Here is an 18,115-nt window from a genome sequence, read left to right as displayed (position 1 = left end):
GATCTATTTACAATTTACTACAAAATGATCAACAGGTCGAATTTAATACAAAAATCGACTCGCCTGGACATTATATCAAACAGGTAATGTGCAGCTAATTATCAGTCTCGATCCTGCACCAACCGACAACCGGTTGCATATGCAAGCATTGAATTTGTTGTCAAAATTGTTATGAGAAATTATGATTACAGAAAGTAATCAGTGCGTAACTGATCAAATATGTTCTTTGATTGAATGGAGTTTGATATAAAGTGGCCTGATGAATTTAAGAAGATACTTAATTTGCTTATTTAACAAGTTAGGGATTTTGTGCCTATGTAGTTTTTTTATCCGTCATGTGATTTCTATCCGAACTATGGTGTAAAATATGTATTTTGTGCTTATGTGTAAGGCCAAAAATGTGACTTGCGATATCAAAATATGAAACCCGTTATTTATTCACGGTCAAGTTAATAATTAATGTTGGCGAGAAATCCGGATACGAGACGAGAACTTTGACACGCGTTTAAGTTTAACAAGAAGATATTCTAGAATATTATTGTTTTTAGCTATAAATATGTCATATGTTAGTCATTTATGTGTGCGTTTTGATGGTGTAAACAACCACCCAAGGGGAGCTCACCTTGGGTGGGATCGGTTCGTTTTATCATATATGTAATCTTTTGCAACCGATAACGAGATCGTTCCTTTATTTTATCGTTATATTATTTATATTCGGTCGTTTGTTTCACCGCACCCGTCTCGAGCGTTTATCAAGAACAAAGCCGTTCGTTGTCGGATTCGGTTTCGAGACCTACAATTGGTATCAGAGCGGGTCGAATCTTATGATTCAACTTTGTTCTTGATAATCGGGTTCTATTTCCGCGATTACCCGAACCGAGACGTTAAAGTTTTGGGAAATAAAATTTGATGTTTGAAAATAAAATTTTGAAGATTTGGGGAAATAATCGTGTTCGAAGCTCGTCTTGTTCGCAGATCTGGATTCCCCGACACTTTTCGGGGTGGTTGTCCAAACGGTTGTCAGTGATTGTGATGTTGGATCTGAGGTTGCCATGAATGATAGTCTGGATAATTTTTTTTTTCCGGTGAGGGTGTCTGGTCATTGGATCTCTCTCTCTCTCTTTTTTTTTTCAAAAGGTTTTCTATATGTATATCAAACTTCAACAACCCTTTACTTCTCATGGCATGCTTCCTATTTATAGGGAAGCATGCATGAGAAGTAAAGCCTAATGCCCAATGGGCTTCTTTACAATGGACCGTGGCCCAACAATGTACAAAATGACCTATCCGCCCAAATACATAACTGAATCAATACAAAAGACTAACTATACAAAACAGGGCCTAACAATCTCCCTCTAGTCTTTAGTATTGAAACCCGTCAGTGTCGTAGGAATTCGTCCTCGGTTAGTGGAAGTTCAACAAGTCTACGCACGAACTTGTTGAAGGCTTCCACTATCCGATCGGTATTCTGACGTCCCAAATCCTCGACGGTTCCCAGCGGCTTGTTGTAGAGCTTCTTCACATCTTCAACGCGTAGTCCCATAAGCTCATGCTCGTCAAACACTCTAATCTCGTGCATATCACGGCAGTGAATGACGGCCTCGCCGGTTGTGTTGTCGAACTCCCAATCGATGAAGTCTCGGAGAGTGTTGGGAAGATAAGGCTCGCCAAGATAAATCTCGTGACATTCTTTCGGCACCTTGTATCTCCACATCGTGCGAGGCTCTCCGGTAGCCAGGTTTATCTCTCTTGGGTTCTTGTACTTGCGACCCTTATTCGGCTCGAAGTCCTTGTAGTTGACTCTCGATTGTCGCTATAGATAAGTCGGGACCCAACTTTCCAACGTACTTCCAGTTGCACCATGACCCATGCTCTGAAGATAGTTCAGATCAAGCTTAGGTAGAGTCTTAAGCTCGTGATGACTGAGATAGATGAGGTCCCCGCTGTAACGTCTGATGGCCCAAACTTTATTCCGCTGATCATACCTAGCATATACGATCACCGAGTCGTCGTGATATGGATAGTTGAGCATGTGGGTAGACGCACAGCTTGAGACAATGTGCGTCTTTCGCTTCTTCTTTGGCGGATGAGCAAAGACATGATCGGTTGCAGGAGCTTGTGAAGCCTGAGCGGGAGGAGTATCTGGATTTGGCGAGTAGTTAATGTCATTGTCTTGTTCATTTACTGCCTTCTCCATTTTCGTTCCCTCGATGAATTCCTCAAAGCTCATACCTGCATTGATAAAATTAGCGATCACACCTGTATTGTCAGTCGGAGATGATATCTTTGTACAAGCTGTCAAGTAGTGAATCATCCTCTCTGACTTTGCTGGCTGAGCCGGGGTTAGCAAGGTCTTGAGCATCGTGTTGAGAGTGTGGAGGTGATTGAGTGTTACCTCCACCTCCACCTCCACCTCCTGTCGCCCCGGCCCTCCATCTCCACCACCACCGTTGTCACCATCATTGTCGTCATCATCAAAGCTGTCATGAACTTCATCGTCATCGTCATCTTCTTCATCATCATCATCCTCTTCATCACCATCATAGCCACCACCAACACCGCTAGATTGGCCGCCCTGTTGTACTAACCGACCAACAGTCGCCTCTCCTTCAGACACCGCAGCCTGTACGCCTCGCGTGGTCACAGAAGGACCTGCGGCAAGTTGCGAACCCCCAACTTGAGAAGTCTCACCAGACCTTCTCCAAGTTCTAAACACAGCATCAAGCCTATCCTCCAGACCATGAAATTCGTCTTCTTGAATGCCCATGAGGTATGAGGCCGCCTGGTACTTGCTCACCATCTCTTCATTTGTCTTGAGCTGTAGCTCATTCAGACTGTCTTGTTCCTTGATTCTTTCTTTAATGGCCTCCATGTCTGCTCTGAGCGTATCGAGAGAGGTGGAGGAAGCAAGTTGATTTTCCAAATCAGCAACTCTTGAGTTTGTAGCTTCCTTTTCAACATCCCACCTTCTCGTAGCATCTTCAATCTTCTCGTTTACGCTTGATCTGAGAGCACTAGCACTTGGTAAGTTTCTTTCAAGTGTGGCCAATCTATCTCCAAGTCTAGTGTGATCGGCTCTCAGATTAGCGTTCTCAGAGGCCTCATGATTCATCAACGTTTGTAGATTCTGGATTCGGGTGTGGAAGGTGTTGGTCAATAATCGTTGATTTTCAGCAATTTCATCACCTGCTGCCTTCTGTTCTTCCAACACCCAGATCCTTTCCCTCAGATCCGCCTTTTCCTTTTCATCCTCGAGAGCCTTTTGCTTCATATCTTTAATGAGCTTTAGGAGTGCAATCTCTCGTTCCGCCCTTTTGGTGTTTGATTCCTCCAGGGCGACGATCCTATCGAGGATAGGATCAACGTACACCGGAGGTGTCAAAGACATCCCTCGGGAGATTGGTTTGGGTGAGATAATGGTGGATGGTGGGGTGGTGGTTGTTATGGGTGGTGAGGTAGTTGGTAAAGGTAGGGTGATGGCTAGAGTAAGGATTTGTGGAGTTGTAGTGGTGGGTGGCGTTGGTTGTATTGTAGTTGGTGTGACGGTTTGGGTTGGGGAAGTAAGGATGGTTTTGCTCCATAGGCTTGTTGTTTGTATTGGGGAGCTAAAGACTGAAGAAGTGAATATGGATGAGGTTGGTTGTGCAAGTGGTGTTGAGGCTTGAGTTGGTTCAGGTTGAGTTTGTTGTTGTGGTGGTGAGTGTGGCAAGGAAGGTATTTGGGGTAGGAATGTTGAAATTGGTTGGTCTGTGGGTGAGGGTTTAGGTGAGGATTCAGGTGAGTCATGAAGTAAGGTCTTGGTTTTCTTAGCTTTGGTTTTCTTTCTAGTTTTTGTTGGTTTGTGGGCAGGGATTTGTATTTTAGTCATATCTAGGGTTTTGAGGGCTTGGGCCAGGGCTTCTTTGGTTATTTTTGGTTGGTCTGAGGGCTTGTCCTGTGAGGGAGACTTGACATGAGACTTGGTTGACTTCTGGGAGTCTCCATGTCTCCTCAAACGCTTTAGGGGCCGCTAGTCTTCTTCCTCCTCCTGAAGTTCTAACATTTTGCCCTTTTCTGCCACCTTTCTTTTCAAATCATGTTTGGCCTTTGTTCGATCTTCGGCCGGCTCATCAGATGAATCTTGATCACCTCCAGCTACGGGTTCTTCATCACCTTCACCTTCACCAGACGCCCCTTCCCTAGTAGGCTCTGTCTCTTCAAACAAACCAAACTTGGGCCAGGTTGTGGTCCCGTATACTGATGACCACTACCCTTGGTGCTCAATAACACACCAAAAACTGATACCTTAATCTCGTGAACATGAAATGGCTCGGGGTGTGACTTCTTGTCCTTTGCCTTCTTGAATCCCGGCCTTTGAACGTCTGGGATCATATCATCTAATAACATCTGCACGAATCTCGGGTACATCAACCATGTGGCCCCACTCTTGATGTTCGCGAGCATGCACAAAAATATTCGTCTTGAGTAATTGAACTTCTCCTTGTTGGTCAATGCGGACATAACCCGAACCCAGTCCGTACTCATGCTGTCAAAACCACCTCGAATGTCTGTGAAACAATGAGCAATAACGTGGAAGAGAAATCTCCAGTATGGTGACAGATGGCTCTTCTCTAAGCTCTTCCATTTCGTGTCATACCCCATCTGAGCAACGAAACCTTCCAGCATCTTTTTGTTTCCTCTTTCATACTTGTAATCGGGCTGGTCATCAATCTTTAACACCCTTCTAATGTCATCTTCGGTGATGGTTAATTCCTGTCTTGCAACCGTCATGGTGAAGGACATAGAATCTTCAGCAATCCTCCTGGCAAATGCCCAAAAATCTAAGACCCACTTGTAGTAAATGGCTGGATCTGCAGTGATGGCATAGGCAAGGGGAGATTGCCTGAGCCCCTTTACCATAGGAGTGAACACCTTATCAGCCTTTGCCTTAGGCCACTCGAGAGCACAAAAGTTATTATGACCCTGAAATTGAAAATCAAAAGATCATGAGAATCATCATTAAGACAAAACAAAACAAACAAGATATGTACATAGACATTAACAATTCACATATTAGATAGATTAGATTTTATACTGTATAATTTAGATTAAATGAGTTAAAAAGTTAATTTATAAGTCAATTAGATCATACTGTACAAAGATCAAGTTCAAAACAGTCCACTAGACCAAACAGTGTGTTTGAGTAAAAACATATCAGTGGCAAAAAAATTTGCTAAGTATGGGTTTTTTGCATGAGACATTGTTTCGCTTCGCATGGGGTCAAGCGAAGCGAAACAGGAAGGTGTTTCGCTTCGCATGGTCAAGCGAAGCGTAAGACCCTTTCATGCGAAGACCTGTACTTAGCCCCTTTTTATCCATTCCTTTCTTTACTCAAGATCGCCTATATGCGAATTAGGTTTCTAGAAAGTTTGAACTTGAAACTCCTTTGATTACTAGGTCAGTTTGTCCTTAGAACATATGAACTGAAACTTAAATCTACAAACTTTATACAAACAACCCTAATTCTAACACTTAAAGATGATACCCAAGATCAATAATTCCAAAAACAGACTATTCATAACATATGAACCAATTTCATATGAAGATCAGTCATGAATCAAGCCGACGGCTCATCTGAACCGTCGTCTCGATCCACGAGAACCCAGAAAACATGAAGATGAAATGATTTATGGTGTTTTGATGTTATACCGAAGGTGGATATTCTGGATTCAACGGCATGTTTGTGATTATGAGGGCTGGATTCTTTGAAAAGTGGATGAAGATTAGGGTTTAAGAGATTGAAGATGAGAGAGAGAAGAGAGTAAAAACTCAAAAGTGTTTGGTGAATAGTGAAAGATATTTTAGGTTTCTCTTATATATAGGGTCAGCCTATCTCGTGATAAGGTCAAAACATCGTGAGTATTCACCGAAAATACACTCTCAGTCCTCATTCTTTAAAAATGTTTGCATTTTCAAACCCGAAAAACATTTACCCACCGAGTCCGAGCACTTGATTGTTTATAATATTTTCTTTTGTTGGTCCATAATTGTTAACATTTGCACGATCGATCTCTGTTGTCAAAACAAAACATAATAAAAGAAGACACTAAAATAAAATCAAAAATAAAATTAAAATTAAGGATAAGATAAAATAAAATAAATAAAATTTAAAACAATTTTAAAGTTAAAAACAATAATATTAAATTAATTTACATAGTATTTTCTTTGGTTAATTTTCAAAGAATGGTCATGATATGGAATCATATTGATTTGCAAAGCCCTAGATCGCGTTTCCATTTTGAAATTATTGTGACACAAGTTCATCATTGACTGTAGATCTTGTCCTCCTTTTTAACTTGACAAGTGTTTTGATGCCAGAAATGATACGTTAAAAGTACAATTAGAGACGGTGATTATGTGGTCCCGCTTAATTGGACATGTTACTGATTCCATCATATCTCAGGCCTACTTTGTGTTAACATATCACCTCAACTTGACTTAGACCTTTCTTAGTTGATCACAATACACTTATTAACAAACTTGACTTATTGTACACTGTACACATGACACTTTGTGCTTTGCACACTTGACTGGATCTAGAAAGATTAAAATAAGGCAGAAGTTCAGGCCATAATAATCAGGTCGGATAATACCATATTATCGCGCATTTTCTCCCTTGACTTATTGTACACTGTACAAAAACACTTGACTTGTTTTTGTTTTACTGAAAGGAAATTTAAAATCTTTTTGGTGAGTTAAGGTTGACTCATTTTCTCCCTCTAAAAGTGAGACATATTTGAAAAATATTTACAGTTTTAAACTAAAAGATAGACGATAAAAATTTACTGAAAGGAAATCATGCCCAATGACTCAATGAGAAACAAAAATCGGGCACGACAGAAAGCTTTTGTAAAGAGATCTGCAAAGTTAAAATCAGTATGGACCCGTTTTATGTCGACAAGCTTGCGATCATAACAATCACGAATAAAATGTATCCGGATGTCAATGTTCTTAGTCTTTGAGTGCTGGACCGGGTTTTTGACAATAGCAACGGCCGCCTCATTATCACATTTGATCGTTGATCCATAGAAATTCAAACCGTAATCCAGCAACTGATGCTGGATCCATATCACTTGAGAGCAGCAGCTGGATGCGGCGATGTACTCGGCTTCGGCTGTGGATGTAGACACAGTGACTTGTTTCTTGCACTGCCATGAGATCAACCGATCTCCCAGGAATTGACATCCACCAGATGTGGATTTTCTGTCCAAGTTGCATCCCCCATAATCACTATCGGTGTAAGCAGAAGTTCCAAGGAAGAATCTTTTGGATACCAAAGACCCAAACGTGGTCTCCCTTTCAAATATCTGAAGATACGCTTGACAGCAGTCATGTGGGATTCTCTTGGGTCTTACTGATATCTGGCACATTGACAAACAAAACATGATGTCCGGTCTGCTTGTAGTGAGATACATCAGGGAACCAATCATTGACCTATAAAGGTGTTGATCGACTGGTTTTCCTGATGGATCAGGAGCGAGAACAGGACGAGTAGAGATTGTGTCATGAAAGCTGTTGAGTCCTTGAATCCAAATTTCTGAACAATGTCATGAACGTACTTTTTTTTCAAATGGTTTTCTATATGTATATCAAACTTCAACAACCCTTTGCTTCTCATGGCATGCTTCCTATTTATAGGGAAGCATGCATGAGAAGTAAAGCACTTCTAATACCCAATGGGCTTCTTTACAATGAACCGTGGCCCAACAATGTACAAAATGACTTATCGGCCCAAATACATAACTGAATCAATACAAAAGACTAACTATACAAAACGGGGCCTAACATTATGTAGTTTTTGGATATGATGCAAAGTTAACTCCGTGTTAAACATCTTGTTTAACGTAGTTAATAAAATTCAGTGGCTGGTTGGTAAATTCTTCAAAGTTGTTTTAAGAGCAATTGAAGAACTTCAAGGGGTGAACTTGCAACTATGGAGAATAAGTTCGTTATATTCGGGCTTATAATTAGCCATAGATTTGTCCGTTCAGTTTGATTTCAATCCTGTATCGTTTTGTTTCTGTTTGTTTCTTTCGATTCATAATCATTAAACTAGTGTTAGCCCTAGCTCAATTTGGGTTTTCTTTGTTTATTAGTTTTTCGGTGTTATTAATCAAATTCAGTATGACCAAAAAACCCTTCCACTTTTTAGCTGTCTTACTCTTGTTTTTTATATTACGTGTAACTTTATTGTACATGTAACATGGATGATTACATGAGAACATAAAGAGATATTATGAATACACATAAAGCTGGTGCAAAAATTATTTAATAATACACAAAATTTTGACTTTGAAAGTCAATAAATACTGAAAATGAACACATTATCTATATGTTCTTATTTTAACTGGTGCAAGGCACAAGTTCAAAAGATTTTTTTAAACAGAACCGAATTTGTAACGCGTTAATTACCTGTGCTTTTGGTGTATTCTGATCCGATTTTGCTTAACTGATGACTTATCAACTGCTAGTGATGATGTTGATCCATTCTTTGGATTGATGTGATAAACCGGTGATGTATTGCTGTTGAGTTGCTCAAACACATATGGGTACAGAGGTGAAACATGATACTTTTAAATTTATAATTTTTATGGTATCATGGTTTTTGTTAGCCTGTTAGGAGTGAACAATATTCGGTTAGGCCCAAGAAACCGACCAGACAAACAGTTATGCAGTTTGGGCCTCGGTTTTAAATATATATTGTTGTAATTGGTTTTGGGTTGGTTGTGTCCGAACCAAAGACCAACCGTGAAACCCGAGAATGACCTTAAATAAATATATAAACCGCAGCGATAGGCTACAGAAAACAAAAGACCGATTTGTTCATTCTTGAAGCTGTTCTGCTCTATATTCTTCTTTTTTGGTGGTACTGGAATTTCGAATGTTGGAAGACGACAGATCGGAGATTAACAATTGCTCTTCCTATTGAATTGGGCTGCTGGAAATTCTAGGCGTAGCTTGTATGGTGTGAAAGTCAACGGTGGTCAAAGATTGGTTGGTATTGTTTTTAATGTTCAAATATTGGTGATCTGTATTAAAATCATAAACTGGATACTTGCGGATAGGGGTCAAGGTCCAGCTAATCTAATATACAAATGCCCGACCTGGCAAAACCCAGACCAATCCATCCTTCGATGGTTCGGGCCTTGGACATTTTATGGAAAACTCGGGTTTGGGTGAGTCGGGTCAGGTTTCAGCCTGATGCACATCCCTAGTTCTAGTTACATCAAATATCATGAAAATGTTTAATTTAGCAGAGATTTGAAATCATTCAAGTCAATTTTGACCTTATAATTCAACTTTTAACTCTTGTGTATAAATAAACAAATTGGAACCTATAAGCGGGTTGAACAATGTATGCAAATGGGTAGAAGATATTGTGCTAATCAAGAATGTGCAAGACCAAAACCTTAACCTCGGGGCTCTAAATGCACTTAAAGCTTCCCCAAATCACACATTTGTGTTTTGAGGTTTTAACTCAAGTCAATCATCTCTCAAAATAGCAAACTGTTTCAATACGTGTGGCATGCGTTTTCATGTGCAATTTAATGTGTGTTGCCTAGGATTTTTTTTTTCTTGATTTAAAGCGGTCAATGGAGCTCTTGGTATGTTGACCCTGAAGAAATGCTACTAGACGTAGGGTCATCGCTCGTTATCAAGGATTATGATGACCCAAAATTGTAAATCCAGGGCAAGATGGGGAACACGAAGAGCAACTCCATACGTCATCAAGAACATCACAAGTGGCCAAGCGGGTTAACACTCGGCATCACACAGCTGCCTGGATTCCGACCCATGGTGTGGGTTTTGGTAGGAACACATACTGGCATACAATTTAAATTACAGATAGTTCAATATATGGTTTTTTTCTAGAAAAATTAATAAGTTTTCTCAAGTTTATCCCTAATCCTTCAACATTGATATAAGGTTTCTTGTTATGCAATTGCTACTCATTTGTAAAAATTGCCGATTTCTTAAAAAAGACATTTTGTTTATGTGAACGAAACCAACATGCTTATCTAACCGGCTCTACTTTTGGGACCAACCGGCTCTCGAACTAGATCTTCTAACACAAAACGCCATTTAAAAAAATTAATTAAATTAGTTAATTAATAATCTAATACTTTAAACTAACGAAACTAAGTCACGGAGGAAGTCGCTTCCACGTTAATTTTTTGCCGGCCTGTTTCTACCACTACTAGCCCAATATTTCTTTATAAGCCACTAGATTAGAATATGTATATTGGATATAATTTTTTTTAGTTTTAAAATTAATAGACATTTTACAAATATTGTTTTTTCAATAATTATATCTACGAATTACAAACATTTTTAAGAAAGCAATACAACTTTAAATCACGTATTACCTGTCCATTGCCCAATTACTCATTTTATTTTATAAATTTACACTTAAAATAAAGCCTGTATATATTAGATGATAATGGATCGCGTTGAACAAATTAAGAACATTTTTTAATTGAGTAATAATAAGTTTGAGATTTAAGGATGTATAGTCTCTTGGTGTGCTATGAGACGGCTTAATTATATATGAAATTACGTTTTATTATATTTTTCTATACATGTACATTTGATCTGTATATTTGCCAATGACCTTGGTGGTGGAGTAGTAAGGGAGAGAATTTGCATGTGTTTTATGTGACCGAGGTTCGATTTCTGTCCCTAATTCTTTTGTTTCAGCGGCACCAGGTGATGATGAAGACCAGACGAGTAGGTGTCGTCACTAGTTCGATCATTGAACTGAACGAGTTTTATCTCACTGCGTTGTCGTGCCTTCGAGCTAATGTTTATGTGCGTTGGCCTTAGGTGAGGGTTTCTCCGAATCGAAAGTTGAGTGTATCCCAATGTGACGAAATTAGCAGGTAGCCAAATTTGAAAGATTCGTTGGTTGTTTAAAAATAAAGTCAGGATGGGATGAAATTACGTCTGATTTTCCTAAGCACGTACACGGTGTATAAAATAAATAGATCCGGTATATCCGTATATAAAATAAAAAATAGATCCGGTATATAAAATAAATAGATCCGGTACACAACAAGACGCCTATTACAAGACATAAATTAAACAATATCCACCACTAATATAATAATATGTCATTACAAAAACTACAAAAAATAATCAAACCTTACCTACCATTATTACAAAACTCCAAAGTCCAACTCATGAATCAAACGATACCCACACCCACCATTAGTTAAATGTAATAATAATATTATAAAGAAGACTTGACTTTTCGATCAGTAAATCCAAAATAAAGAATAGGGCCATGTCGAAGTTGTTACGTGTGGTTCCTAGGAATTTATTTGACCAACCACCTGCACTTTTTCTTTATGCACTTGTGATATTATAATCTTGGTGCTCCACTTCTGATCTCTAAAAACTAAAAATTTGGTCTGACCAGAATAACGCTAACGATACCCATCATTATTAATATGATTTTAAAATGTAAACTGAATAATAAGTTAAGGGACATGGCCCATTTATAAATTATAATCCAAGTTGTTGCCCGTGGCTTTCCAGGAAATTAATCTTAGTTTCATTACTTAATTGGATTATTCATTGTTTGTATTAAATATTAATATACATTATATTAACTTTAATAACTCTTTGTGTGTGGCTCACAACTTTACATCTTGCCCAGCCTTGTCTAAATATGCATTCTGCACTTCAAACATAACTTTAATGGCTTCTTCAAGTTCATGTGCCAACAACAAGAGCTACAAGTATAACGTATTTCTGAGCTTCTGTGGTGTAGACACACGCAAGACCTTTGTTGATCATCTTTACGCTGCACTTGATCGACAAGGCATTTACACATTCAAGGATAATGAGAGACTTGAGAGAGGAAAAGAGATCAGTGAAGAGCTCTTACAAGCCATTGAAGATTCCAGATTCTATATTATTGTGTTTTCCAAGCGCTACGCATCTTCATCATGGTGCTTAAACGAGCTTCTGAAGATCATGGAGTGCCGTAAGACTGGCGGGCATATTGCTTACCCCGTGTTCTACGATGTGGATCCCTCTGATGTCCGAAAACAAACTAGATCAGTCGGAAAAGCCTTGGCAAAACATAAAAATAACAATAAGTCAGAGGTTGAAAAATGGAGAGAGGCTCTTAAAGAAGCAGCCAATTTGTCTGGTTTGGATGTGAGGAACACTGCTAATGGGTAATTCTTCATTATATCTATACTCATGTTCTATACTCTATTGCCAAATCATGAAGTAAATTTGAGTCTCGTTGAAAGATGTATATTTAAACCTGAAATATGTTTTAAATCTGTGTGTATTATGCCACACAAACGGACTTGCTGGGTCTGGTCATAGCTGGTTTTAATGAAAACGAGCGATGGAGAGGTGGCAACAACGGTATTACCGACAGTGACCATAGTCATGACCGCAACAGTGGTGCCGGTAGTGGTGATGGAGAAGGCAACGACAAGAATGGTGGGGTAAATGGGTTGTATGCGACGGTGCCGGTTAGGGTGGTGATGCAGACGGCAGTGGTTGCTCACCCGGGCCCATTTAATGTTTTATGAGCTGCTCGTTCTATCCCCTTGTATAATTTGAGTAGACCCAAATGAACCCAAAGTTACTATTTTTAACCCAAGTCATGAGTTTATTGGTTATAGGGTCAAATTGGCATGCTTAGTGCGTATAGACGTGAAAAATAATTATTCATGTGGGTTCTTGATCAAGCTAATTGAATCTTCTTTTATGTTCTATAGGTATGAAGCTAAAGTCATTGACTTAATTATTGATTGGATTTCGCTCGAGTTACGTTCCATTGATATGAACGTCGATGAAAAGTTGATAGGCATGGAACAAAGGGTGCAAGATCTTGACCAGTATTTAGAGATTGGTTTGGAGGATGTTCGCATGGTAGGGATTAAGGGCATGGGAGGTGCAGGGAAAACAACTTTATCCCGAGCTATTTTTGATAAAATATCCACTGATTTTGAAGGTAAAAGCTTTGTTGAGAATGTGAGGGAAAAAGCTTCACAGTTAGGCTTGGAGAAGTTGCAAGAACAAATCCTTAGAGATGTATTAAAGAATACAGGCATTAGTGTAAGTGGTATCCAAGTAGGGAAAAACTTAATGAAAAATAGGTTGTCTAGCAAGAAAGTTATTGTTGTTCTTGACGATGTGGACTGTAAAGAACAGCTTGAGACGTTAGCCGGAGATCCTACTTGGTTCAAGCCAGGAAGTAGAGTTATAATTACAACTAGAGATGGAGAGGTGCTCGAAGAACATAACGTGAAATGGATACACGATGCCAGTCTTTTAACGGATGAAGAAGCAATTCGCCTTTTCAGTAGGCATGCATTTGGGAAAGAAATTCCAACTCAAGGGTATGAAAAGCATTCACATGAAGTTGTAAGGTATGCTGCTGGTCTTCCATTGACAATTAAAGTATTGGGTTCAAAATTATGCGGTAAAGATGAAAGGCAATGGAGACATACACTAGAAAGACTTAAAACAATTCCATTGAAGGAAACTCTTAAAAAATTGGAATTAAGTTATGAAAGCCTTGAGGATGAACACAAGGAATTGTTCCTGAATGTAGCATGCTTCCTTCGAGGGTGGCAGAAAGAAGATGCCATTCGTATGCTTGAAAGTTGCGGACTTTATACTGAATATGGTTTAAGAGTTCTTGAGCAAAAATCTCTAATTGTAACTTTAAAACGCTATAAGGATATAATCATAGACATGCATGATCATATAGAAGAAATGGGCAAGAATATTGCAGGTCGTGAACATTTGGACAAGCCCCACAAGCGTAGTCGATTATGGGTTCAGAAGGAAATTGAAGATATTTTGGGTGATAATTCGGTAGGAGTCCAATTTATTTGTAAGGTGGAGACGAAACTCGTAAAATTTTCATCCGTTATAACTCAACATTTATGATTTTTCTTGAATTGCAGGTTCGTAAACGAACAAGATGTATAGATCTAAGAATCACTCCTGGTATTTTTTTGGAAGGTCTTGGAAACATGAAAAAACTTACTTGCCTTATTGTGAACAACAGGCGGTTCAAGGATAGTTCTGCTATTGACGAAGCTTGCCTACACTTTCCAGATTCGTTACGATATCTGTATTGGTTTAGGTACCCCCACTGGTGTTTACCCAAAACGTTTGAAGCAAATAATCTTGTTGCACTTGAAATGCGTAGAAGCAATATCGTACAGCTTTGGGAAGGAGGAAAGGTAATATGGTTGATTGGTTGTTATTTAATGGTATATCTATTAGCTAACAACTTACATTTACCTTATTTTGTTCTCTTTTCATCTTGTGATAGGTTATGAAGAAGCTCAAATTCCTTGACTTGAGTGAATCAAAGGTGAGGAGCCTTGACCTTGGGCTGACTCCCAAACTCGAGAGGTTAAATCTTGAATGTTGTCGGGATTTGGTAAAAGTTGACGTGGACGGGGGATGCCTAAAAAGCCTTGTCTACTTAAACTTAGACGGCTGCAGCAGTTTGAAGTCTGTATCTTTTATCGAGGAGTTGGAATCACTTGAGGTTCTAAATATAAGTGGATTAGGTCTGAGGGAATTCCCGGGTTGTATAGTCACAGGGCACTCCAGCAATAGTTTGCGAGTGCTGGGTCTTTCATTTAATTACTTAATATCAGAAATACCCTCATCAATTGGAGATCTTCATAACCTTGTCTCTCTACGTCTCATTTATTGCAGCAAACTTAAGAGACTTCCAGGAAGCATTTGTAGTCTACAACATTTGACAGCTCTTAACCTTGACGCCAGTGGAATAGAGGAATTGCCAGAGGAACTTGGCCAATTGGAATGTTTAGAATACCTACATTTAAGTTATACAAAAGTTAAACATCTCCCTAATAGCATTTGTATGTTGAAACGTCTGAAATTACCTGAGGATGTTGGTGAATTGGAATCTTTGGAGGTATTGGATCTACGCTTTTGCTCTAATTTAAGAGAAATTCCAAGCAGCATCTGTAAGTTGAAACGTCTCAGGTTGTTGAATCTTGAAGAATGTGAGAATATTGAGAAATTGCCTGAGGAACTGGGTAATTTAGGATGTTTACAATTATTAAATTATAGGGATACATGCATAACTCATCTTCCACAAAGCATTTATTTGTTGAAAAGTTTGAAAATCTTCAGATGAACCATCTGAAAATCTGATTTTGAAGATGAAGTTACACTTCGATTAAAAGGTACTCTCTCTCTCTTTCAGCTAGTTAACTTTGTGTTTGATATTTGAAATAAAACTAGTGTAAACATTATTTAACAGAATTTTGACTTTGCCTGTTATCTTATATTGAAATTAACACGTTGGAATTTGGATACTAGGGGAGTGCATAGGTCGGTTCGGTTTTGGGCTAAAACAGAACCAAAAACCGAAGTATCGGTTTTTGAGTTTTTGAAAACCAATTGGTTTCAGTTTTTCAGTCAGTGGTTTGGGTTCGGTCCGGTTTTAGTTTTTTCGCGTTAGCCAAAAAATAATGAATTTTGGCCTAAGTTTTTTGTTAGTTAATTGATTATTATACATCTGGGACAAAACTTTTGGGTTAACTAATATTAAACTATTATAAATCATTAAATTTTGGGTTAACTATCTATTAGTTTGGTTCGGATCCGTTTTTTCGGTTTTAACTACATGCAAACACAGAAACCAAATCGAGAGTTTGGTTTTTTAAGAAAACATAAAACCAAACCGTCTTAGCTTGCTTCATTTTGGTTATTCGGGTTTGGTCTTTCCATTTTTTTCCTTTTTTGGATAGATTTTTTTGGATTCATGCACACCCCTATTGGATACAAGTACTCTAGCCCTATTTTGTTTTCAATATTTGAAATTGAAATGATTATGGATAACTTTAATGTAAATAATTGGATAAATACAAATAAAGGTAGTGAAAACATTATACATCAGAATTTTGACTTTGACAGTCATCTTGTATTGAATTAGCACATTGGATAGTTCCAGGGGTGTGCTTGGGTTGGTTCAGTTCGGTTCGGTTTTGGACTAAAACTGGACAAAAACCAAAGTGTCGGTTTTTGAGTTTTTGAAAATCGACCGGTTTAGGTTTTTCGGTTATTGGTTTGGGTTCGATTCAGTTTTACTTTTTCTGGTTAGCTAGAAATAATGAATTTGGGCCTAAGTTTTTTTGTTAGTTAATAACTAACTGATTATTGTATATTTGAGCTAAAACATTTGGGTTAACTATATATTAAACTATTATAAATTATTTAAATTTTAAAATAAATCTATTAGTTTGGTTTGGTCCCGTTCCGTTTTTTCAGTTTTAGTTACATGCAAAACCAAAACGAATCAAGAGTTCGGTCTAACCGTCGATTTATGATTCGGTTCGGTTATTTTGGTTGGTCTTTTCGGTTTTTTTCATTTTTGGATCGATTTTTTTGGATACAAGTACTAATTGTTCAAAGTTATTTTAATTTTCTTATTTTTAACTGGCATCAGGGGCATTTTTGTAAATATTTATGCAATCGATCTGAATTTGTAACATGTTACTTGTGCTTCTGATGTATCTGAACTGATCACAGATCACCTGCGTCTACGTTCAAGAATTCAAAGGTTGACCAAAGGTCAACTGTCAATTGATGAACCCTTAATGTTAAGCCATCCTTTTATACATAACATATCTGTTATATTTAAACTAGTGAACACAGTTTGACTATTATGGAAAGTCAAACTACTGTGATTTTCTTTGAATTTAATCTAATTACAAACATTACATTATACTTATTTCTAGCTTGCTCATGCTTAAACATTTTTGGAGGATATTTGTTTCTCTTATTCTAACTCAACTAAATATATAACTGGATGAATAACTTAAATGACTTGACAATGATCTTGAGATTATATATTTTAAGCGTCTATGTTTTTCTGTTATGTTGTAGGATCTATTAAGTACACCAATGCAAAGAAACAGTGGACAGTCCACGGAAATGAAAAGGTGCTTGCTCATATGCTAAGAGACAACAGGTCTACAGCTTTCAAAACTTTTTTGTTCTATAATTTTTGTTGAACATTAGTATTAATGAATCTTCTTGTAAGTTGATGTATGTTTTGGATAAATGAACGAAGCGCTATGTTTTCTTTTACATGTGAATAGACAACTTAATGTATAATAATGTTTTCTTATAAAGTTTTACACATTAGAATTAGTTGACTTTCATTAGTCAAACATTGCAAGTTTGATTGACTTCCTGCGTTAAGTAACTCAATAGATTTTGCTTACCCACGCTAACTTGACAATAAACAACCACTTTGGGAATCATGCTTCTCTGTGTATCCGATACCATACCAATATACAATGACACGTTTGACCTGATCCTTCTGAAATATGCTTCTGCATATCGGTCAAATAATGGGTCTGGACCAGGTGGGCTTCTGCAGTCTCCATGTCAAGGAGTGAGCCCCATTTTGTAAGTTCCGGAAAAAATTGACGGTCAGATATGAAGACTCCATGTTTACTAGTCTAACAACTGTCTTTTTACTCTCTTCACGAAACTTTTCCAATGCTTCACCTGCGGCAGCAGGGAGACGGTTTGCAGAGTAGGAAACCGCCTTAAATCCTGTTTTTGTTATAATTTAGTGAAAGAGTTTGACCTCGGTTTCTCAAATTGACTTCCTCACGAGTTCTTTTAGGACGAAATGCGCCTGAAATACAAACACTTGTTAAATAATATAACACATTGGAAACAGCAGATAATAAAACAACCACTTACTGCATCAGTGCATCTACAAGAAGCTTCAGCGGGTGCTCTGAAATAATTCATTAATCCATTAATAAGTCAATTCGATTAAATCAAGTAACCCGAAAGTTTAATTATTTATTTATTTTTTTTTTGATAAGGCGCCTATAACCGCCAACAACAAAAAGAAACTAAAAAAGATATTGGAAGGAACCAAACCTAATGACATACGTTTTATGACTATTTTTATTACAAATCAAAATCACAACTCTAAAATCCATAATAACCAAAATAGAGGCCCGCTCGTGTCAAAATGCCATGAATCAATCCTGACTCAACCAAAATATGTACTAACACTCTTGGCCCA

At 38.0% G+C, this 18,115-nt stretch overlaps 1 protein-coding gene across 2 annotated transcripts in view; it reads left to right on the top strand.

The window, feature by feature from the left end:
* The window catches only part of LOC143577031 (TMV resistance protein N-like), a 46,725-nt gene extending 31,529 nt beyond the window's left edge, over positions 1–15,196 (top strand). The window contains exons 1-4 of one of the 2 annotated variants that reach the window (XM_077060979.1): positions 11,731–12,224; positions 12,783–13,887; positions 13,980–14,261; positions 14,354–15,196. In XM_077060979.1, the coding sequence (XP_076917094.1) occupies positions 11,740–12,224; positions 12,783–13,887; positions 13,980–14,261; positions 14,354–15,196 (2,715 nt within the window). In that variant the 5' untranslated portion in view covers positions 11,731–11,739. Of the gene's footprint in view, positions 1–11,730; positions 12,225–12,782; positions 13,888–13,979; positions 14,262–14,353 lie in introns of those variants that run through there. The other variant, XM_077060980.1, reaches the window with a different exon arrangement.
* Positions 15,197–18,115: the final 2,919 nt, after the last annotated feature.

The sequence above is a fragment of the Bidens hawaiensis genome, unplaced genomic scaffold, assembly GCF_021521415.1.
Source record: "Bidens hawaiensis isolate Kalapana, Puna unplaced genomic scaffold, B.hawaiensis_p1.1 tig00028457_1, whole genome shotgun sequence".
NCBI classification, from domain to species: Eukaryota; Viridiplantae; Streptophyta; class Magnoliopsida; order Asterales; family Asteraceae; genus Bidens; species Bidens hawaiensis.
Note: the sequence above shows the minus strand (reverse complement) of the source record. Positions and strands in the feature narration are given on the sequence as shown.